General features: G+C 43.4%; 1 protein-coding gene across 2 annotated transcripts in view; it reads right to left on the bottom strand.

Annotated features, from left to right (window-relative positions):
* Positions 1-17,240, bottom strand: part of KCNH3 (potassium voltage-gated channel subfamily H member 3) — a 60,563-nt gene that overhangs the window by 23,315 nt on the left and 20,008 nt on the right. For both annotated transcript variants that reach the window (XM_083169110.1, XM_083169111.1), the window contains exons 4-9: positions 12,701-12,835; positions 12,463-12,593; positions 11,325-11,574; positions 8,830-8,987; positions 6,822-7,029; positions 2,292-2,561 (exon numbers count right to left, since the gene is read on the bottom strand). In XM_083169110.1, the coding sequence (XP_083025236.1) occupies positions 2,292-2,561; positions 6,822-7,029; positions 8,830-8,987; positions 11,325-11,574; positions 12,463-12,593; positions 12,701-12,835 (1,152 nt within the window). The remainder of the gene's footprint in view (positions 1-2,291; positions 2,562-6,821; positions 7,030-8,829; positions 8,988-11,324; positions 11,575-12,462; positions 12,594-12,700; positions 12,836-17,240) is intronic.

The raw sequence follows: 17,240 nt of genomic DNA, 5'->3' as shown, positions 1-17,240 counted from the left end.
GCCAGTTTACAAGGCTTTGATAAGGGAAGTATTGGAGGTACTTAAAAGGTGTCAAATAGCTGATTCTTGCATGTATGTCAACAGTGATAAAACAATACAGTATCGAGCAAGTGTTTTTAGCAAATGGAAGTCTTCACTATACATCTCTGTACCACAAAATACTGTGAATTTTTACTGGGTGTATAAAAGTGTGTACAAATCACTCTCCTACCAACACACCATCTCCACATGCAGTAGGTGTCCGACATCATGTAACCCCTTACAGAGCTTTTGAGAGACTTTGGCTAACTTATACTGTCTGGAGTGGTAAACCAGAGGTTCTGCTCATTGTCTTGACCCTTATTCCTGAAAGTATCAATATTAAAAATTGAGAAACAATCTGCACCTAAAAGTGCCAAATACTCTAGTGAAGAGCACTGTGCAAAAGGTGCAAATAAATAGTATAGCTTATATTTATATCTTTCAGTCATTGTATTTCCATTGTGTAGTTATTGGACAGTATAATGATTGATGATGATTTGTTAGCATCATGTGTCATTTTCTAAAATATGTAGATCCATAAAGTGGTATATAACACAGTGGCATCACCATGGAAGAGTCAGTGACACCGAAGTACGGACTCTTCTTTGGTGACAGGACTCAGATGCTGCAGTGCAACATTACATGCAGCATCTGGCTCCTGTCACAGCCAGTTCTGCATACTGAGTTATCTATCAATCCAATGGCAAGAATCACACGTACGCACCAAGTAATACGTGGAGTGGAGAAGCAGCGGGAAACGTCAGGGGTGCGGCCACACTGTCCTGTCATTCCCACTTTTAGCCCTGTCCGTTTACAATGTTGCCTTTGTTGAGTTTTCCCTGTTTTTATCATCATCATCCTGACGCTTTACTAGGAAACAGGCAGGATGCAGGAAAGTCACCTACCCTTCCAGGGCTGTGCCAGACTACCCTACAAATCATGAGCCTCCTGCAGTTTCCAGGAGGATAGGCAAGTACTGTATGGCAGCAGCTGTGTGCTGAGCTGTCCATGACACACTGCCACCAATGGAATATGTGAGGATGCCTCTAGTTCCTCCCTCCTGTTTGAGACTCTAACCCTTCTAATCCATGAAGCCCCACCCCTTTTTCTCTATTACTCTATATTTACTTCTCCTCTCCAAGCCTCCACCTCTCACTCTTGTCTCTCTGCCCAGTCTTTGGTCTCAGCAGACTGCAGAGCTAAAGAGGAGAAGGAAAAATATTGAAACAGACGGTCAACTTACTGCTAAGGTAGGTATATAACAGGTTCAGCTCCATGCCTACTAGCACCCAGTGAGAAAATGTACACGAAACGCCCATACATTAGCAGTGCCTCTTACACATTATGCCCACACAGTACTTCTCTTTACACACATTACGCCCACACAGTAGTAGTGCACTTACACATTATGACCACACAGTAGGAGTGCTACTTACAAATTATGACCATCTCTAAGTGCACCCTGCACTTCAGCTCTCCTGTTCACAGTCTATCCTCCCCCCGAGTTCAATTACCTCCAGCAGCTCAGCCTCAACTCATCAGTCCTATATCCTGTCCACCGGTGTAACATCTGTCTGTACTCAAGTCCTGGCTGGCTGCACTGCAGCCCATTGCTGCTGCCAGCCAAAGTCACTGTCAATCTCTTCAGAAGCATCTGCATGCACCCTGCTCTGTCTGGCACCCCCACTTGACTTGTGACCCCCAAAATGACCACATGGACCAGCACATGACTGTTTTTGTCAACGGAAGCCAATTTTCCACACCTGCCACTCATGATGAGCGATTGTGCTTGGGCAGGAATGGTGTGTGTAATCTTACATACATGCTAATGATCTACTTAGGGGTTACGCCTAGCCTACTCAGCATTGCCTGATCCATCCTGGATGGCTGTAGTGTCACTGGGAGTGTCAAACAGTAAGAATGAAGGAAGATGCTGATTTAGCACTGAAGTAGCCAAAACAATAAGGACCACTGAGATTCAAAATGGTGGCTAACAATCTGCACATGCTGAGGGTGGCACCTGTGAACAGCCACACCGGTCAAACGTGACAAAAGCCTGGTATATGGGGAGTTGTATGATCTACTGTATGTTGCACATGACCTTTTATGATTAACAGTACCTATCAGAGAAACAATGTACATAATTAACCTATGAGAGTAAAAATGTGTATCCCAGGACATTATTTTGAAGAGGAATGAACGATTGTATTATGTGCTGTACTAATCAGTGCTCGCCAATGTATGCATGGTATAACGGATTAGCAGCATACCTCCAATTAGCATAATACAGATGGAGAAGATCTTCTCTGTGTCTGTGTTGGCCGATACATTCCCAAAGCCAACACTAGTCAGGCTGCTGAGTGCAAAGTACAAGGAAGTGATATAGGAGCTTCTGGGGGAGGGTCCTCCTAGTAACACCAGGCTTGTCTCATTGGAGGCATCCTCACTCTGATTGTTTAATGTGGTCAAATGTCGGGTGATGTTTTTTCTTCCTATGTAATAGGGGGTTTCCAAACGCCGTGCCAAGTCTTGAAGCCAACCTGAAAAATAATAAAGGATGCTTTAGCTACAAGTCCTAGAAGTGGGAATACCTGGAATTCCCACCCCACAGAACTATGCTAGGTAAAATAACCTCAAAAGGACTGGTGTTCAATCAAAGAGCACTTTAAAATATTTTATTATATCATATTTCATTCTAAACTGTTATACATAGAAAGAAAAAACCTGCATTAAAAACCAGCTCTTTTGCCCTAGTAAGATTGAATAGAAAAAAAGGCTGGCTTCTTGGGAGGAAATACCACTAAAAGAGACAAAAATCCACTCATTTCGAATGAAAATTGCATTATCTCCCACTCTGAGGTAATTCTCAGGGGAATACTCCTCCTTATCCCTCCAGAAACTATTTTGTGCAGTATATGAGTAAACATAATAACAATAACATTTTGGAAGAAATATCACACAGGGGTGCCTGATCAGACAGAAATGTATGTTTCCCTGGAAAGCTGGCAGCAGACACACCTATCCCACCCATAGCTGGCACAGTACCTTGTCTACAGCTGTTGCCATGAGGACATAAGACAGAACACGATGCTTCAGTATTTAACTCTCCTTTGTATGCAAGTCAACCAAATCTCTATATTCATTAGACTGAGGGCGGGAGTCTCTAACATCCTCCGCCCCACATCGCCGGTATTCACATTGTTAATAATCGCATATGCACTAACATATGCGATTATTAATGCATTAAGAGCTGTCCTTTGCGTAGTGGCCGGCAATGTGCAGCGGGTCCCCCCTCCCTCCCTGGACCCTTACCCGGCTGCCAAGGTTCCGTTTCCTCCTCCCTGCGATCACTGGTCTGGGCAGCACAGCAGGAGACTGTCCAGACACAGGGGGGTGGGGGTCGCGAAGGGAAGCCCATAGGCTTCTATGAGGTTACTCCATCTAGAACTGGCGTAACCCTCCGCAGCGATGCCCCAGCGGTGGGGCTTTTCTGCATATGAAAAAACAGGGTTTTTACAGCATTTTTTGTTTGGTGCATCTAGACCCTGAGAGTCAAGAGAGGTGACTAGTTGGTTAGCATCTACAAAAAGAGCTGTGAATCGTGACACACAGCGGGACAGGGCAACCCCTTCCCTCCACACATATACTCCATAATGTGATGAGTGTATATCTACTACTATTGAGAGAGAGATAAAATGGACAGAGGCAGAGAACCATCCAATCAGCTCCTAACTGCCACATTATTGGCTGTATTTGAATAATGACAGAAGTTGATTGGCTGGTACTTCCTCTCCGTTCACTTTATCTCCTCTCCAAGGCTTAGTACAGTACATAGGGTTGGATAGGAATAATCAACATGGTAGAACTCCCAACATGCTGCATGTTCGTAGGCTCATCATGTCCAGATTCCCAATATCTACATGGATGATTTGTTGACATGATACAATGTAAATAAAATGCTCCTAGTGGCTGCAGTGTCTTCCAAGGTTTCTGGCGCAAGTTTCGTAAATATTCCTTCCCTAACCCTAAACCTAACTCTCCCTCCTCATGCCTAACCCTACTCACCCTTCCACATCCTAACTCTATCCCCTCTCCACATCCAAACCCTATCTTCTAGCCGCAGCCTCACCCTAACCTTCCTGGTGATGCCTCACCCGGACTGCTGGCATCCTGAGCCTGTTAGACATTTCACATGGTGACATTTCAAATAGAGTCCTGCAAGGCCTCCAGTAGTTCTCACACTATTTTCACCTGAAGTTGTCCTTTTTTTTGTTGTTCACTTTTGGAGATTAGGGCTCACAGTGGCCCCCAAAAAACATATTAGAAAAATGTAGTTTAAAGAAGCGGATACTGCTGGCCTATTACATTATGTTACAGAAAAAGCGGTACTTGTGTATTATCTGGGCGCCCGATTTTTTTTTTTCATCGCATGCCACTACTTAAGGCATGCGATGCGATTTATCATTGTAAAGACCCGATTTTTAATTGTACAGTCACCCATGGGTGATTTCATACCCCCACTATCCAACTACGCATGGAGTTGATTTTATATAGTGTGGAGAGCGCAGCGAGCCACCGAGCCCGAAGCGTGGCGAGCCGACGCGCATTACTTTACATGTATTCTGCGTCCGCTCGCTACGCTTCAGGCTCGGTGGCTCGCTGCGCTCGCCACACTATATAAAATCAACTCCATGTGTAGTTGGATAGTGGTGGTATGAAATCACCCATGGGTGACTATACAATTAAAAATCGGGTCTTTACAATTAAAAATCGCATCGCATGAATTGTATGCCACTATATTGCATGCGATGGGATGCGATGCAATACAATGAAAAAATCGGTCGCCCAGATATTACACAAGTACCGAAAAAGCATTTAAATTAGTCAATAGAGCCTCTAGCAGCTTCCAAACCATTAGTACCTGTAGATGCACCCTTATTATTTGTCCATCATATACATTTATTATGAATGCTGTACCCAAAGGACTCTCTGACTGGCCAGAGCTGTATTAATGGGTTCAGCATTGAGACCACTTGACATGTTCAGTCTGGTAGATGCAATTCTCTTTAGCTTAGATGTCATATACATACATACATACATGTCTAACTTTTGTTAATGTCTATCTAATGCATGTCTAACTTTTTGGTGTTAACCTACTGTATTGACTGTCTGACTAGACTAGTCAGCTGTCTGGAACCCCTGCAAACTTTCTTTGATCTAGAAACTAAGGCTGTCACCTAGTAACAGCACCCAATTCCTTTCAAGTAGATGCACCAGGGGAGAATTTGCAGACATCAATATATCCAGTAACAGGATATGTTTTCTGATATTGCAATTTGTAGACTTTGGAAAACTCCGAAAACTCAGAGCAGGAGCTGGCTCGCCCATCACTGTATAAGTGAAATCTTTTGACTTTACCATGTTCCTGTGGTAATGGAAGGCTTGCATATCACCCATTAGCTGTTGCTACTGTAGGTAATCATATTTCCTAAATGAAAGAAAGCTTGCACATGATAGATTCTTGCAAACTAAAGTTACTTACACTTACTGTTAATATTTTATTTTACAATGAAATAACATATATCTTGAAATGATTGTGAATGGTCTCCCATAAAACTGAAGTACTGTGAAGTACAGAATATTACAAAGATATTGAACAAATATGTGCAAAACACTTCAATTGATGCTGAACAAATTTCCCCAGCCACATCCGCATGACACCTAATGCACTTTACAGCACCAGGATCTCGCTCAAAACTGTTAGATACTCCATAGGGTAAAAAGCACCTTTGAGCGAATAGGGGATTGAATCAGCCTGGGTAAGGGATGAGAGTTGGGCTGCTGTTGCTGGCATTTAAATGCCACAGCAATGTCAACACGCCCCCTTTGCCGGCAATTGAATTCCCTTCATAGAAGTAGTACCGTAGCTCTTACATTTGTTATTATGAGTAGGGGAGCAGTTTGCATGAAGGATGCTCTAGGATGCAAAATAAAGGAACATTTTGGTGTGTGATTGACTGGGTGGCAGGGGACGGGTATGAAATAGAATATGGGTTTTCAACTTTAACACACAAGAACCCTTAACAATTTTTCAGCATTTATTTCATTGATTTCCTTTATCGTTCAGTTTCCACAGATATGAAAAATATAATACATAATGTTTTAAAGATGTGGAACCAAATGTACTGTATAAGCACTTATTTTCGCGAGCCGTAATTTTCGCGAAAATGAAGATTTCAGTGATTTTGGGAGCTGAAACTTTTGCGAATTTTATATGAACCCTTTTGCAAATATATTTCGCGAGGCTTAAATTGTCGCGATTACGGCAGGCTCGCGAAAATCAAGCCTCGTGAAAATAAGTGCTTATACAGCAATAGCCTCTGAGTTCAGCCGATCCTGGAGTTTTTTTTACAAGGGAAAACTATGTCTTGTAAATGATTGCACCTTTAAAAAAAACCTCTGAGTTTGTCCGGCATCCCACAGGGCCGCCAAACTCATAGGCTATTACATTTGGCAGTATAATTTGTAACCAAAGGACTTGGGAATAAGCTATGCCTATGGAAGTTTTGGCTTGGCACAGAAAGACATACATTTGTGGGATGCAAGAGGAGACCAACCTTCTGAATGTACCTACTTCCACAGAAAAGTGGGCAATCTGGGTACCCAATGGTACCTCTGATGTACTTGTTTCTGACCCCTGATGCAGCAAGGCAGGTAGAAAGCACTTATGATATACATTTAAGTTCTCCCTCTCACCTCCCTCTCCCCGAATAAAATAATAACAGACCATGCGGGCTTACCAATCTCTGGCACCTCTGACTGATTACTTTTAATTTCTCTCTGACCAATGAAATACCAGATACAGGCAACCCAGTGTGCAAGGAGAGCAAAGACAACCATCAGGAAGCTGAGGACGACCGCACTGTACTGGGAATACCAGTCCAACCGTGGGAGGAGCCGCAGCAGGCGCAGTAGGCGTACAGTCTTCAGAAGGTGAGCCGCAAAATACTTTTAGAAAGCAGAAAATAGAATAAAATTAGAAAACAAAAGCTACTGATATGTAGTTACAATGAAATGCTTTGCTATATGATATACTGAATACAAATATTGTCACTACTCTACACAACTGGTCAAAGTTTTAGTATACCCCATTTTTCTAGCAATTCAAGTCAGTGAGTAACCTGAAATGATCCAAAAGTAAGGAGAGAGGGCGTGCGTTCGCCAGGGTGGTGTTAACCTGCTCGCAAGGCTCTGAATATAAGCTGCCTAGTAAGCAGGTGTGAATCAGGCCCTATATAAGGTGCTGAGCCATTACCAAGGAAGCAATAGTTAGAACATATCATACACTGATATAATTTGCACCATTCATCATAAAATACTTTAGTCTAACATACACGTCATCATTATAGTATTCAGAGGGCCGATGATTTTTTCAGTGTTTATAATAGTTTTTGCGCATGTCGCCGAGGCATTCGCACGGGGTGGTGCGGGCCAGGAGCATGCGGCGGCTGGGATGGGTGTCGCCCATGATATGCAGACGGGATGAGATGTGCCGGAGGCGGGCGGCTGAGGTCATGTCATCGTCTGGAAGCCCGCAAATATAAGTCAGTCTCCACTGACATATTTGCGAGGGACTATGTAAAAACCGGACCCGGACAAGACTCCGGACCACCGGACAGGACATCAAAATCTGCAGTCCGGAGCTTGTAGGGTCCGGCCCGGGGGTGTCCTGTTGGGGGGGTGTCTTGTCCGGGGGGTCCCTGTGATAGCTATCACCAGGGACATAGGGGAGGGGAGATTACAGCCCCCCCTAGTGGTCCGGACTGTCCGGTTTTTGCTACATGCCCGGACCATACAGGGAGACTTTATTCTACCCGTCCTCCTCTACCTGGTGACAGGTGTGACAGGCAGCCCCCCCCCGGACAGGACACCCCCAGACAGGACACCCCCCAGACCGACGCTACAAGCTACAAACTGCAGAGTTTGATGTCTGGTCCGGCGGTCCGGGGGTTTTGTCCTGGTCCGGGTTTTACCCATACCCTATTTGCGAGCCCTGGAGAAATCATTTGATGGTCGTCTACCATCTAGTGATTTTTCCAGCTGCGGGCACATGCGAGGGGAGGTGTCTTCGTGACACATACCGTCATATAGTTGCGAGGGGATATGGCGGCTTTCTCAATGAAAAACCTTTGGCCTGATGGTGCCGTGAAAAAAATTCTGATGCTCGGGGGTGCCGGGATTCACAAAAGTTTGGGAACACCTGGTCTAGCCAATTAGTTGGGAAAATCAAACATGTTTGATTTTTGCCCATCTAATCGTTCTAGTGTAGGAAAAATGTTCCCCCCAACTGTCTGGCATTGTCCGTGAAAAAACTATTTTGTGCTGGACTTCAGGCGCTGAGATAAAATAATGTGTACAAAATAGTAAAAAGTGTAAAGAGAAATATATACAAGAGTGGACCAACTTCTTAACCTGAGGAGCAATTGGAGCCTGCGGGATGGTGGAAAGGGGCAGGAAAGCAGTCCAGTGCCAGGCTCCAAATTGCATGCACAGGATAAAGGTGAGTCCAACAATGAAGGAAGATCAGTTACAAGCTTGACGCGTTTCGAGCCCTTAACGCATCAAGGTTGTAACTGATCATCCTTCATTGTTGGACTCACCTTTATCCTGTGCATGCACTGGCAGGGCGCATAATCACATTTTTAAATAGGATAGGTCAGAAAATGGGAGCATGTAATAAGCGGCTTTTTGTGCTGAAAGAAATAAATCATATACAACTCAGGAGACACTGGAAAAGTATACACTCACTATATTGACTTTAAAGCTATATAGCAGATCCACGGGGAGGGCAGCCAGAAGATCCAACAGGAACCATGTCCTGATGTAATGGAGGAAGATGAGACGTGAAGAGAATACCACCTGTCCGGACTGACTGACAAATGTTGTACGGAAATTCAAAATGATATCTGTTAACCAATGGAAGATCAGGCTGTTAGAACGGTTGTTGTGTGAAATGACATACTGTTATCCAGGGGTAGCCAACTCCAGTCCTCGAGAGCTACCAACAGTTAACGTTTTCCATGTCTCCTCACAGAATCACAAGTGAAGCATTTAGCTCCACCTGTGGATCTTTTAAAATGTGTTAGTCAGTAATGAGTGCTCCTGTGCACCTGCGAGGTGAGCTGGAAAACGTGAACTGTTGGTAGCTCTTGAGGACCGGAGTTGGCTACCCCTGCTGTAATCTATCAGCTGGAGAACACAAGCAGGTAGCAGAGGCTGTTCCTGTGCAAGATTCAGTTACTGGATATCAATAGCTATCCCATTTAAGCCACTGTATAGTGCTTTATATTCTATAGGGATTATAAAAACAGCAGCCTACCGTTATTATGTGCAATGATGGAACCAAATGCCACCAAAGCTTGGAAAGTGGAAAACACCTCCGAGAGGTCTTCCTGTTAAGTCCCTGACATAACGGCAGCATCAGGTTTTAGGACATTTCCTTTTTGGAAATTCACCACAGCTCTTTTAAGCAAATGCTCTAATAGTGTTTAGCAGCTTTCTCCCTGATGAAGCTGCTGACTGACTGTATTATCCATACTCTGGCTGAGAACTCTTTTCCCACAGCACAACTTTAGTCTTTAGTTGGCTTTGAGCCTTATTCAGGGGTTTGGATTGTTGGATTGACAGCAACTAGGTCGACACCATTAGATCGACATGATTAAAGGTCGACCTGCTAGGGGGCACCAACAGAAATCAAATTGGATAAGGCCGGCTCTGACTCTAGCCCATTATCTCAGGCCCATTATATTAATTTTAACCTCTGTATCATGTCACCTTCTCTCCTAACACTTCTTAAAAAGACATTGCTTATCCCTGCCCTCTCCCTATATGACTATTGCCAGATTACTGTTGCAACATTTTAACCAAGAACACTTTTCTTAATGCTTTGAGAGTATGTATACCAGATAGTGGCTTCCTACAGAACAGTTATGTAGATATGCAATCTGGCACATAACATTTGGTATGAAAATAATCTAAAACGTACCATTCACTATTACAGGACTTTCATCAGGCTGCGCCCACCCTATGGAATGCCCTTCCATGCAAAATAAGACTCTCAGCTAGCCTCCAAACTGTCAAGCGTTCCCTGAAAATTCACCTCTTCAGGCAAGCCTATCATATTTAAGTTCCACACGCATAACCCTCTGAGGCACTTATGTATTATATAGCTTCCCTTCTGGACCTACAATCTATGCTATTACTGGTGCCTGTCCTTGTGTTTCCCCCCTATATCCCTATAGATTGTAAGCTTGCAGCAGGGCCCTCCTACCTCCATTTCTGTCTGTTGTTACCCAGCTTGTTGTACCACTGTCTACTATTGTAAAGCGCAACGGAATCTGCTGCGCTATATAAGAAACTGTTAATAAATAACATTTGGTATGAAAAGAACATAAAATGTACTATGAATTCCATTTTCTAAAACACAACGTATGACAGATATCACTTTATTGTTTATTATTGCATACACTGCAACCAGATTTTGGAGTCTATGTACTAAGCCTTGGAGAGAGATAAGTGCAGGAGATAAAGTACCAGCCAGTCAGCCCCCAACTGTCATTTTTCACACATTGGGCCTCATTCCGCATGATTCGATAATCAGAGAATTCACAATCCGTTCGATTATGGAATGACTGCGTGTATGCAGAGTTTGAATTGCACATGCGCGGCAGCAATTGGCAAATACATATCTGTACACAGAGAAGTCACAGAGTAGTTACAGTTTGGCAGGAACCCAGTGTTTAGGAGTGAATACATGGCATTGCCTGAGTGTGTTTGTGAGAGCGCAGGCTTGCCCGGGTGTTTTTTGGGTGGGTCCCGGACATCAGCGATGATCATTTCCAGCCTGGTTCTTTAACAGATTAGTGGAAGCCCTACACTGGTGCAGATGGAAAAAAGCTGTTTGATGGTTCCGTGTTTACGACTGGATCTGCAAATGGATCACTATTTGCGATGCATTTGCAATTTCGCAACGGTCGGTTATCTTTTGTCTGGGCGCAAATTTTTGATCACAGACCGCTGCTTTTTCTGTAATTAGCGATCCATGCACAATTAGGCCATAGCCTGTAACATCATAGTTTGGAGCAGATTAGCTGGTACTTTATTTCCATCCACTTTCTCTCATTCCAAAGCTTACTAAACAGACTCCTTTGTCTCTCACATAAGCAAGTCTTGAACTATCCAGCATAACTTTTGTGCATTTGTGAAATAATGCTGTGGGTGCCATTGCCACAGCCCATAATTACCTAGTATGAAGAGGATTTCCACCGCGAGATCACATGCACTGGGCGGGCTGCGTGGACTCTGGGTGCCTTCCTCTTTCCCGGCACTTAAGCAGACACTGTAAGGGACTGTCACTGCTACATAGAGGGTGGCAAGAAGGATCAGACAGTCCCAGCAGGCTTTAAAGTGTCCGTAATGCAGGAGTATGAAAGGAGACTTACGCATGGAGACTACTTTATACTCTGGAACACGGGGCGTCTCACCAAAAACACTCTAAAAAAAAAAAAAAAGATGTAATAAAGAGTAATCAAAATGATTAAGGGCCTGATTCAGAAATGGGCACAATGCATTGATATTTGTATTAAAACGCCCACTGGAGGTGCCAGAGACCCACTGCTTGTGTAGATGCAACCATAGGACACACATCAGTCGATAATCGATCTTTTGAGTAACCCAATGGCCATGCAGCAGCATGGCCATCGGAGCTATTTTATCTACATGCAAGATTGCAGTTGCAAGCTGTGACATGTCCCCGAAATAGTCACAACACGTCTGGATTTGAGTGGCCATCCCCCATTACCATCCACCAATGATCCCTACATGTTACTCACTTTGAGAATAAATGCTCACTGTGGGCCCCCATAGCAAGACAAACGCAGCACATGCACAGTGCAACTTATCCAATGTAGCAATAGATTGCACTACTGCGTACAACATCGTCATTATGTCTTGGAATCAGGCCCTAAGAGCCATTCATTACACAGTTTTCTACATGTGTAGCTTAACAATGTCTGTATTGACTAATCATTGTTTTTAATCAGCAGCGTATTGTCTATGTGTTTTGTGGTCCTTATACCTATACATGGCCATGCTGCATCACAACGGGCAGAAATAAACCTTGATTAACCCTTTGAGTGCCAAAATCTCTGTCATAGATGTTCAACATATTGTGTAAAAAAAGGATTATATTTAGTATATAAGGTAACATTACAGGTCATTGTGATGAATGCAATGTTTATGTGGCAATTTCACACCTATTTTGACAAATTCACTTGGCACTCAAATGGTTAATGGACTGCAACCAAAGGGCTGTATACCTGTAGCTGCCATTAGTTGTGTCACGTCTCCAGATATCCATATAGAGATAACAACAGTACTAACCTTTCCAAGTTTAGCTTTGGCTTTATTTGGTCTCTGCAGATGGCCTGAGAGGTGGTAAAGTACAGCACGGCTTCGCCTTCGGTTGGCATTAAAACCTTTTCCTGTAGCACGAGTTTGCCGCTCCCCTCTCCCTGCCAAGAGAAGATGCAGACATCAACCAAGTTTGTCATATACCGCTTCTCGTAAAGACTCGACAAAAACATGAATTACACAGAATCTAGAAAAGCTCTACTTGTACCTGACTCTTTCCAGCTCTCTGTTCCAGCCCGGGACTTTGCATCCGTGATGTCTTTGTATGAAACTAGGAACAGAACCACCTCCCCTTTCTCATTTTTGATGGGAACAACATCCAGCAAGCACCAGAATTTTGAGCCTGCAAAATAGGAACTCAACTGAATCTATCAACAGGATACTTGCCTGGGATGTCCAGGAGAATGACACACTTCTGGAAGTACCCTAGAACCAGGGCCATCTTAACATTGGCGGGGGGCCGTGGCATGGGCAAAACATTAGCATGGCCCCACCTACCTATGGACAGCGGGGTCCGTGCAGCGGCAGCCGCGAGCTTGTAGGGCTATTTGCCAGGCGAGAAGCATGCTGATTTTGAAAAGACAGTCCGGACGCTGATTGGCTGAAAGAATTCAGTCAATCAACGTCCGGCCAGTCTTTTCAAAATCAGCAGCGCTTCCCACCACCCTGCATATAAAGATACAAGCTTCCAGCCGATGCTGCCCTAACCCCACTGCCCACCACCCGCCTCCGCAGCAGCTCCCAGGGTATGTGCTGTTTTCCAACTAGGGGTGTTGTCCCTAGAATTATTGGACTGCCCATTAAGCCCAATGCGAAAGACGGCACTGCCTAGGACTCCTGTAAGCACAATACATCCTCCAGTATCTCAATGGATTAAGGCTCCAGGGCATTTCAAATACTGACAAACATAGCAGGTAATAAAATAGCACAAAAATAAGAGGCTAAAAAGTTATGGTAGGAAAGTAGCACTGATAAATAATCATTCAAAATACAGTAATACAATGGACTTCATCAAAGGGGTGTCCATTGGACAAAACACGTTTTGCCTTCCCAGACTGTATTTCTCCTGAGAAACAAGAATATTTTACTTTCATTTTTGTTCCATTCATTCCTTTGTGCTATTTTTATTTATTATTCATTACATGCATTTTTAATATCTTCCCAGAGAACAGCACTTAATCTGTACCAGGGACTGTACCAAGCTGTACAAGTATTGCATATCAAATTAGTCAGTGCAGTCGTGTTAAGCACTTTTTTGCATTCAATTGTTAATTTGTGTGACTAAACTGCAAGTCAATGTAAAAATGCCTAGTGCTGCCCGAGTCAGACAGGACCTGATACAGGGAGCAGTGCTGTTTGCCCACAACCTGAGGATAACATTACATGCAATATAGTACACAAATACATAAGCATAACACTTGGATCGACAAAGAAAGACACATTTTTCACATAAGTCTTAAGGGACATACACACAGTGTAATATGAAATAGTGTTCATTCTAGCACCTGCCATCTTTGAAAACCCATGCAGTTCCTATTCCCTACCTGGAGTGTCGCTGTCTGCTGCAGTACTTCTAGCAGTTTGGTCTGTATAGCAGCACTGTTATGCAAACCAGATCTGTGCTAAAAACACCACAGCAGACAGCGACACTCCAGGCAGGGAAAAGGAACTGCATGGGTTTTCAAAGATGGTGGGTGCTAGAATGAACACTATGAATTACCACTATGGACTATATAGTCCAAACTGTACAGGTAGATAAAATAGTACATATCATACAGCTTGTGATGCACAAATTTGACTGGAAAATGTACATTCTATAGTATAGTCAAGTCAAAATCGTAAATAGTCCATATCGTACGTAGCCCAAATAATATATATATAGCCCAAATCATATGTAGCCCAAATCATATATATATATATATCCAAAATCATATGATTTGGGCTACATATATGATTTAGCTATGTATGATTTGGGCTATATATATTATTTGGGCTATATGTATACATGTAGCCCAAATCTCATACATGGCCCAAATCATATGTAGCCCAAATAATATATATAGCCCAAATCATATGTAGCCCAAATAATATATGTAGCCCAAATCATATATATAGCCAAAATCATATGATTTGGGCTACATATATGAATTGGTCTACATATATGATTTAGCTATGCATGATTTAGCTATGTATGATTTGGGCTATGTATGATTTGGGCTATATATATTTTTTGGGCTATATGTATACATGTAGCCCAAATCTCATACATGGCCCAAATCATACGTAGCCCAAATAATATATATAGCCCAAATAATATATGTAGACCAAATCATATATATATATATAGCCAAAATCATATGATTTGGGCTATATATATGATTTAGCTATGTATGATTTGGGCTATGTATGATTTGGGCTATGTATGATTTGGGCTATGTATGATTTGGGCTATGTATGATTTGGGCTATATGTATACATGTAGCCCAAATCTCATACATTGCCCAAATCATACGTAGCCCAAATAATATATATAGCCCAAATTATATATATATATATATAGCCCAAATCATACATACTGTAGGCAAAATCGTACATAGGGGGTCACTCAGACCTGATCACTGCAGCATGATTTAGCAGCACCCTGTGATCAGATAGATACTGCTCCACCATAGTGAAAACCTGACCATTACAAGCCTGTGAATAGCTTGCCAAAATATCGGAGTGCGGGGTCTAGCTGCAAATCGATTTGCACCCCCTCACCATCTAATGATTTCTCCAGTGCATGCAGTCTGTGCATAACCCAGAACCTGCTCTGCCTGTGCGATAGAAACAGGCTGATAGGGGCCGGAGCTGACGTCACTGATCCTCCCTGAAACCGCTTGGGAACGCCTGGGGTTTTGCTGACACTCCCAGAATGCCAGCTTCCTGTCAATCAACTTGTGAATTAGAAAATACACTGGATGTTTTCACGGAATGGCTTTGCATGTGTGCTACAATCCGTACGCGTGGCAATCGTTCCATAATTGCTGCCACCAATCAGGTCTAAATAACCCCCATAGTCACAATCGCATCGCTGCACTTGACACTCTTCACTGTTCCCAATCTGAGTCCACATGGGTGGTAAATTATGAAAATGTTTAAAAAAATTAAGAAAATCGTGAAAAACTGATTGACCGATTCATGTGTTGACCATTGCCATGTCGATATATTGCTTGTGTCTATCTTTTGGCCATGTTCATACATTTTGACTGTCATATTAGACATTGTATTTCAGCCATCCAGGGGGAAATTTACTAAGATGTGTATTCTACTTCACATGTGATGTTGCTATCAGAATCTACTTCTTATTTATTTAGCACCCTCTAGATGATAGTAGACAGGATCTGATTGGTTGCCCATAGCAACATCACATGTGAAGTAGAATACACATTTTAGTAAATTTCACCCCCAGTCTCCCTTCTCTGTATTAAATTTATGACCAAGCTTCAAGATTACTGAAATCTGCTTTTCCTATTCCTTATGAAAGTTATCTAATCAATGCATGTTTATTCAGTGTCATTTGCCCAATAAGTCACCTGCAAAAGACTACAGGCCATCTGCCCTGACATCAGTGGCCATGAAAGTACTCGAAAGACTAGTACTGGGGCACCTGAGAGAAGTGACAAACCCCCACCTAGACCCTTTACAGTTTGCCTACCGCATGAACAGAAGCATTGAGGATGCAATAAACCCAGGGCTACACTACATCCTGCAACACCTAGATCGCCCTAGCACCTAGGAGAGAGTCCTATTCATCGGCTCGTCGTTCAACACAATCTCCCCCTTTATCCTGCAGTCCAAACTTCTTGCTCTAGGAGTCCCAGAACCAACATGCTTCTGGATTGTGAACTTCCTAACAGCTAGGGAACAGGTGATGAAAGCTGGAGCCTACACGTCGACCTCACTCACGATCAGCACTGGTGCGCCCCAGGGATGTGTCCTCTCCCCCCTGCTCTTCTCCCTCTACACCAATAACTTCTCCTCGGCTGAGCAGCCAGTAAAAATCATAAAATTTGCAGACGACACCACAGTCATTGGCCTAATTGAAGAAGGGGACGAGACCGCATACAGAAGAGAGGTGGAGCGGCTAACCAAATGGTGCTCCTCGAACAGCCTTGACCTGAACCCCACCAAGACAGTTGAAATGGTGGTAGACTTCAGAAGGAAACCGAACATCGTGGCTCCACTAGTCATCTTCAACAGCGAGGTACCACAGGTCGAGACCTTCAAGTTCCTAGGAACAAAAATATCCTGCAACCTCAAATGGGGCCCCAACATAAACACTACCGACAAACGCAGACTGCAAAGGGTGGTGAGGACAGCAGAGAAGATCATTGGGGCTGGCCTCCCCCCGTACAGGAACTGCACTCAGCTAGGATAAAGAATCGTGCGGTGAAGATCGCGGCAGACAAGCTTCACCCTGGCCACAACCTATTTGACATGCTCCCATCGGACAGATGCTTCAGGTTGATCTCTGCCAAATCATCAAGAACCGCGAGAAACTTCTTTCCGAAAGCTATCCGCCAATTAAACAATCTATTACAACCTAATGCAAATAGTAACATCCAACCGTGCTTGCCTTCCACTGAAATGTAAAACACACACTGTATGTATGCGAAAAAGTTGAAATGTCTTGTATGTCTCATCCGATCTTGTGTTCCCCTTGCTTGTAGCTGCACCGTAATCCACAAAAAAATCCTAGTGTACGC

This window comes from Crinia signifera, chromosome 2 (genome assembly GCF_055691185.1).
Source record: "Crinia signifera chromosome 2, ASM5569118v1, whole genome shotgun sequence".
Lineage (NCBI taxonomy): Eukaryota > Metazoa > Chordata > Amphibia > Anura > Myobatrachidae > Crinia > Crinia signifera.
Note: the sequence above shows the minus strand (reverse complement) of the source record. Positions and strands in the feature narration are given on the sequence as shown.